Source organism: Etheostoma spectabile, chromosome 7 (genome assembly GCF_008692095.1).
Source record: "Etheostoma spectabile isolate EspeVRDwgs_2016 chromosome 7, UIUC_Espe_1.0, whole genome shotgun sequence".
Classification (NCBI taxonomy): Eukaryota; Metazoa; Chordata; class Actinopteri; order Perciformes; family Percidae; genus Etheostoma; species Etheostoma spectabile.
In genome coordinates this window covers 15496818-15504718 of record NC_045739.1, presented here as the reverse complement: position 1 = coordinate 15504718, position 7901 = coordinate 15496818, and the positions used below count along the sequence as shown (strand labels likewise).

Here is a 7901-nt window from a genome sequence, read left to right as displayed (position 1 = left end):
CACACACACACACACACACACACACACAGCAGATTGATATAGGACTCTTATGGGACTGTGAGCTGATCAACAGTCTATGTTAGTCAGCTAGCTGTCAAAGGGGCCGTCATAAATCTGCTAAATCACTAACCAGTTTAATAGGAAATTAATCATTCTCCACTCTGCACAGGAAGAGGAGGTGGGGGTGGGGAAGTGAAGAGAAAAGGAGTGTTGTGAGTGGTGTGTTAAATAGAGGAGAGAAGACTGAGAGGAAAACAAGAATGGAAAGCGTAGGACGAGACTGAGACAGTTAAGTACTGTAGATAGAAAGACAGATTAGTAATCTGAGAGTAATGAAGAGATGAGGAGAGAGCATAACATGAGAGTGGGAGCAACAAACAAAAGGTCACAAGAAAGAAAACCGAGGCCTTCATGATCAATTTCAAATTGCTTCTTGCATGTTATATTTTTAACGGCTTCCAATATCAATCCCAGCATGTAATTCATGAGCAACATCCACATGACCTGACAGTTTTGTCAGAAACACATGCAGACTAACAAAACATATCCTATTATTTTGATGAACTTGCACTTCTCCGGTTTGTTTGAACACATTTCAGTTACGATCGGTGCTTAAGAATCTAAACTGAGAGAGGAGTCTCTACAAAAAAAGTTAATTGAGTTCTATTTATATTTCGTACTTTTGTTGATGTCCTCTGGCATAACTCCAGGTGGTTGGATTGCATTAATGCCATTTGCACAAATATTTTGTTTCACTGATCTTTGGCAGTTTTGTTTATTTATCTAATTATTTTGTAGCATAATGAGAGGCTCTGTTGTGGTTTCTACCCAACTTATTTTTCCACTTTTATCTTTTAACTGGAATCCTATTCAGAGCTGTTTTACCTACTTACTGTAAACTGTGGTGGCTAGAACAAGACAAAAATCTGTTATATTCATTATTTTTAAATTCTGATTTGGGCATTCAAATTCAAATAATGTGCAACTTGAAGGAGTTTAGTTTTAAACCTGATGAAAAGTAACTCATAGCTAACTCTGATACAGAACATCTCGGCTTTTTGTTCAAGAGTAATGTTTTTTAACATGGTCCCTGACAAATAAATGTAATAAAAAAAACATATAAAGACATTAATTTGTCAGATGGATGGATGGATGGATGGATGGATGGATGGATGGATGGATCCTCCCACTTATAAGCTCACATCCTACATCTCTCTACCCATCCACCCATCCATCCATCTCTCTCTTCCGCCCCTCTCTCTCGGCAACCTCCACTCATTTGCAGACAACTAATCCACTGCCCAGCTTAATCCCTCAACCTCCACACTCACACACACACACACACACACACACACACACACACACACACACACACACACACACACACACACACACACACACACACACACACACTTTCTCTCTCCTCCTGCACACTCAGTACCCACACTCGCACACAATCTCTTATATAAAATAAAAGAAACTCATATAAACAGTAGCACAGACCCACAAACTCACAACGAGCAGTGACAACAGCCCTAAATGATATGTTCTACTTGTATGAATGGGATGAAAAATCGTATTTAAAAAGGAGCAGAAATGGCACTTTTAGTTTGACCAACTAGAGGTAAAATACACTTTACATTACTGCACAACTTTTTCCAAAAATGCCATACAAGTTGATGCCAGAAAACAAATACATCCACTTTCTACTCATTTTCATAGCAAGTTCATGTGAGGACGTATTCTAGCTACCGTAGCTGTCTCTTTCTCTTCCTCTTTCCCATCCTTTGCTATCAAACTCCTACAAACTCACTAAAAAAGAATAAAGCTGTAGTTGTGAAAATACTATTTGGGTGAAAGAGACAACCCATGTTCCCCAGAACTTGAATGAACTGAAAGGAAACACACATTTGGCCTCTATAGAATATGTTGTTAATGGTCTGTAAATGTATATTGTTAAAATACGTTTGCTTACATAGAAACCAATTGAAGTGGTGCATTTAGCGGAGTACAGAGGAGAAATGGATTATGCTGCAGGAGTGGTTTGAGAAGTTGCTATGGACACTTTGATACTTTTAAAATACTGGTTTGAGTGGAGCATTTACTACCATTTTTCAATTAATTGATATTGAACCAAAGGACCACTTCATAAGCTTTTCAAATTTGAGCAGAATTTGAGCACAATGTTGCATGGCCTTTTCAAAGCATTTTGCAGAAGTGAGTTAAAAAGCAAGATTTATTTCCACCTAAAGTCTTACGCCTGGGATTATCTATTTCACACAGCAGCTGCCATTAAATGTGCAAATGCCAAAGATTGCATTTATCGAATGGACACAATTAATCAAATTCTGAGATTCAAATTCTGTGCTCTGCATAAAATCCAATGAAAGATTTCCTACAAGCACTTACCCTGTAAATAACCAGTTCTATGTAAAACCCCAGTATATCAACAACTACAATGAAACAAGACCAGTCTCTATCTAAAGTACATATAATTAGTACCATAGTTAGGAAAACAAAATATTATTTACATTACTGATAAAATGTTCACAGTGACCAAACAAAGCTGCATATTCACACACAGACACACACATACTGTACATTGTGCAGTTTGTGATGATTAGAACAGTGTGAATAATCCCCATCTGTTGAGGAAAAATGCCACGTTTCAGTGTCCGTTTCACACTATAACTCACTCACTCACTCACTCTCTCACTCTCTCACTCTCTCTCTTTCTTACTCTCACAAACACACACACACACACTTGGTCTATTTTTTTGAATGTTTTCTTCTATCTACTTTTGTTCTGATCACAAATACAAACATCATATATCATAAGGACATTAAAGCCCAATTTTGGGGTTAAAAGTACTACTTTTTTTTTACAATTGGAAGAATGGTGGTTATGGTTAAGGGAAAACAATATTGACTGTCGGTTGGAAACGGGAGTGGTTCCCTGTGACAAAGTCCCACATTTTGTTGACCATCACACCAACAACACAACAATAAGAGAATCCAATTATAAACTGTTGACCTAGTTAAAAAAAAAACTACATGCTGATTACAAATGTCTTTCTCAAAACCCTGAATTGTGTGTAATTGCGGCATTCATGTCATATTGTTCAGACCGTAATTACAACCGGCCAAGGGGCAAAAACTCTGAGTTTTTATTCTGAGTTGGAGATATAAATTTCTGATTCTCTTGATGAAAAGAACTACATAAGTGTAAACAAACTAGTGGCAAAAAGCTGAAAAGTCACTATCACTGCAATTACATTGAAGTAAAATCCAACTGCAACTAATTTAGTCTCGACAGCAAACCATCTTGGAATAATAATAAACAATGGGAAGGTTTTACCGCTCTGCCAATATTACATGATGCAGCATGAGACGGGTATTTAGTCATGTGCAAAATGTTCCTGATTCTGAAGACACAGGTGGACCATTATTCTGGTTGATTAGACCTCTGCTCCGATTGAAACATGGCAGAGCTATGCTGGAAATTAAGTGAGCTCTGCTTTCATGAATTTCTAAGAATGATACATGTCCTATCCAAACAGAGGCAACAATCCTAACAGGACATTGGGGGGAGATGTCAATCAAGCACAATCGGTACAGACCTCAAAAGAGGTCTAATCAAACAAAGATAAGTGAAAACATCTGTCCTACCGATCTGTCCAAACTGGCCTTTTGACAGGTCATGGTAGTAAAAGCACAGGTGCAAATAATACAAGTGATGATGGCTAAATTCTATTTAGCTGCTTCAGTTTCAGGATCCCGGTATGATACATGCTGACTCACTGTCACACTGGCATGACTTACTAAGACACTACAATAGAACAGAGCCATCGGTAATGGCATTACTAACACCTGTGCTCTTTCTACTATGACAAGTCAAAATGTCTGCTGTGAAAGAGGCTTCTAAGTAAAATGTTTTTTCGTGAATTTCATGTATTGGACATACACGGTTAATCTACCAACTGTTGTCAGGGCACAGCAGCACAAGTACATACATAGAACAAGATTTCGTACGCTTGTATTACACAGCAATAGTCTTGGTAAAAAAATGTAAACTACTTGCTTTGCTGTAGATTTAAAAAAGAATATAATTTGGGTGTAACACGTAATCAAATCTATATTTGATTCATAATACTGTATTCACTGGTAATTATTATTATTTTGTTAATGGTTGAATGCTGTAAGAATACACTGTAATTACGGAGGCACCAAAACAAACTGCCTTTCTACTCTCACTGCCTCTCTGTCTTTTCACCTCAGTGCTGCTCTCACACCATGGGAAGCTGCTGTGGAACACAGAGGGATGAGCTGTGTGTGTGTGTGTGTGTGTGTGTGTGTGTGTGTGTGTGTGTGTGTGTGTGTGTGTGTGTGTGTGTGTGTGTGTGTGTGCGTACCATTAATTGTGTGTGTCAACAAAACAGTGGTCCCGACACATCTATCCAAATATTGCTGGGAAAGCCCTCTGACGCAACCAACACGTCAAGCCAGTCACACTCATTCAAAGGTGTTGTGTCTATAGCCTTTGTGTGTCATTGGCTGATGACAAATAGAGGCACGAGCAGCTAGCAGCACAGTGCATGTGTGAAAAAACTAAAACTATCTTTATGGCTTGATACCACTAGGGTTAAGTAAGAAAAATGTGACGGCATCTCTTTTCTTCAAACAAATTCAAGTGCTGTGGCATCAATGACCAGCAACACCAAGCTTGTTCTCACTGCTTCCAAAGTAAACTAAAAAGGCCCTTTTTGAATTGAAAAATGTCTCCCTATTTCCACTGCTTTTTTACATGTATGTATTTTTCTCTTACAGATATGAAAAAATGTGAATTTTACAACAACGGTGATATAAACATGCCAGTAGTGTATAATGAGGGATGTACAATTTACTTCAGCAAACCTCAGTTTATCCATTACATCCCCAAGTGTTGATTCTGTATTTTCCAGTGCCACTCACCAGTTCTTGGTTGGTAGAGTTGGAGTCATCTCCAGGGAAAGGGATGTAAATGGCTAAGGCCACACAGTTGGCAAAAATAGACAGTAGTATAAAGATATCAAATGGTCTGGAAAAAGAACCTGTTAAGGAACATAGTTATCTCAAACAAAGACATTTAAAAAATATATAGTTTTGGAAGCTAGTAAATCCTTGGACCTAGTATTTAAGTTAATGAAGTTAATAACAGATGTGCTCATTTATATTGTGTATTTTGTGTCTTTTTTAGTGAATCCTTGCATTTTTTCTCAAATAGTCTTCTTGTTTTTGTCATCTTTCTCACAGGGGTAGAAAAAAAAACTACTGTGTTAATAAATAAACTAACACGCCAAAGTAATTTAACAATGCAATTAAATGCACCTGATTCCAATTTAATAAGGTGCAAAGCCTATAAGGCAAATTCTAAGAAAATATAAAAAACTAAAAAAAAGCATCTTTGTTCCATTATGTATTAATTTACTGATTCATCCATTCATTCAATAATCAGAATGCCTATCTCATTGAATAATTCATTGATCAATCCAACTCCAATTGATCTTTTGCACAAAGCTATCTTTTATGTATTCAAAGTTCAGCACTTTCAGCCATTTTCATTATAACAACATTAGTTATAGTCCAAGGTACGCCGGCAGATTAAGTTCATTTAAGGATACATTCATTCATTAACCTCCCAACCATCCAATCACTCAGCTATGAAGCAATCTTCAAAACAAACAAGCATAATCTATGCAGACACCCAAGCATCTGCCATCCATCCATTCAACCAGAGCCTCTGTCTCAGGGCTAAAGGATACTTCCACTCCACCAGGCTGATGCAGGCTCTGCGGATCGGGTTGTTTAGGGTGAGGCAGAAAAGAGCTCTGGGTGGCCTGCTGTTGGTAGATCCTCCCTGCTTTTTGCTTTTGGCGTACTGCTGCCTCTTCCTCTGCGCCAGTGAGCCAACAGGAGCTGGTCCAGTGATGCACACTGAGGGTCGTAAACTTATCTCTGGCTTTTCAACATCACCCTGTGCTTGGCGAGCAGCGCTAATGGCGGCATGCCAAGCGAGGACGGGGCTAACACCAGTACCAGTGCCATCGGGATCCTGAATCCCACTGTTGGACCCGAGGAGGCCGCAAGAGGAGCCGACGGGCTTGCCAGTGCTGGGCGGGGCCTGCAGGGGCTCAGGTGGATGGAGTTGGTGCAGATGGGTGTGGCTTTCTGACCAGAGAGCCGAGGCGTCAGCGGAGTGAGTGGTCCTTTTGCTGGCATGCTGTGCCCCTGCAGGAAGAGGGTGAGAAACAGACAAAATGGTAATAACATTTTGAGGCTGTAAATGTGTGAGTTTAAACAAAAACATGTAGCATCATGCCCCCCTGGCAACTGCTGATGTTGTGTCTGCATTTCAGGAAACCAGCTGTTAATGATTACCTACATTTTTATTTGTAGAATAATTAAACAACCCAACTGAATGTGAAGTCTATATGTTGCTCTAAGTCCATTCCTCCTTAGTCATTGCTATGTACATTTCTGTCTGCCATTGTGTCATTTTAATACCACCACTAGGAGGCCCCAAATTATACACATAGCAGCTTTAACTTTAACAACTGAAAATGATAGGTGTCATCAAATAATTTCTAATAAGGGAAGAAGTTCCACTCTCTCGATACTACCGGCTTCTGAACTGGTTGCAGTTCAATGTTGCATTCAAAAGGGGAGGCTAAGACAGTACACCCTACTGGGTGTTAGATTTTTGTAAGTGGATTTTTTGTTCTAAAAAGCCTTTTAGAATCTCAATGACGTCATACAAATCTTATGGTCTGAGATACTGCTTTACGTTAAGCTCTGAGTCACTTCCTTTTTTCTCTTGAGGCATCGACAACACAGCGGACAGGTTAGGCTTTCCCTGTCAATACACATGCTAGAAAGAGATTTGCCAATGTTTTAAAGACCACGCCGAAATATTCACTCAGACATTCTGGCTCTGCTTCGAGAGCCATCAAGCGGGATCTCCGGTTGTAATCAGTCATTCACTGACCAATTAGCAGAATGCTAGCGTGTTATGGGCAACCACAACTCGACCTGTAAGAAATCGAAAGGACATAAGTACTCCTTCATTCAACTTTCAACCAATAATCCATGTTGAACTTGCAAAAACTATAATCAAATCCGAGATTTCTCAACAACAATCGGAGAAAAGAGACAAATTCCCACCTTTCATTTTGCACTTGACCGCAAACACCCCTAGTGGAACTCTGATGGAACTGCAACCATATTCGGTACAATGGGGTTAAATAGGGAGTGAAAAGGCTTTCCGTAGACGGGCTTTGGTGTCATTTAACTGGAGCTGCAACAATTTATTGGATTAATTGTGAAGTATGAAATTCATCGCCAACTATTTTGATGATCAATTTTAAGTCATTTTTTTATGGGAAAAGTTAGAAATGCTCTGATTCCAGCTTCTTACATGTGAATATTTTCTAGTTGCTTTACTCTTCTATGATAGTAAACTGAATATCTTTGACTTGTGGACAAAACAAGATGTTTGATATTCATCAAGATATTCATCCTGGGCTTTGGAAGACATTTCACCATTTTCTGACTTTTTTTATAAGTAAGTTTATTAAGTAACTTGCTGTGAGTTAAGGAATGATGTACTGTATTTCAATTTTTAAAGTTGACAGGTTTTCCATGTTTGTGAGCAAAGAAGTGAAAGAACTTAATGTGTTCATAGAAGGAGTGTAACTTCACATTAAAACACTGCCTTGTATAACTTTAAAATGTGCTGAAAATGTATGTAACTGTCTACCAGGAAACAGAAGATGAAAGCTGAATTTGAATTTTTTTCAGAAAATATGTAAAAATGAGATGGACAAAATGGAGCGGAGAAGAAGAAAAAGAAGAAGAAGAAGAAG

The 7901-nt window shown here is 38.7% G+C and overlaps 1 protein-coding gene across 16 annotated transcripts in view; it reads right to left on the bottom strand.

Moving 5' to 3' along the window:
- cacna1db (calcium channel, voltage-dependent, L type, alpha 1D subunit, b) overlaps positions 1–7901 on the bottom strand; it is a 76868-nt gene that overhangs the window by 66653 nt on the left and 2314 nt on the right. For all 16 annotated transcript variants that reach the window (XM_032521551.1, XM_032521556.1, XM_032521548.1 and 13 more), the window contains exons 2-3: positions 5802–6267; positions 4972–5077 (exon numbers count right to left, since the gene is read on the bottom strand). In XM_032521551.1, coding sequence (XP_032377442.1) covers positions 4972–5077; positions 5802–6267 — 572 coding nt within the window. The remainder of the gene's footprint in view (positions 1–4971; positions 5078–5801; positions 6268–7901) is intronic.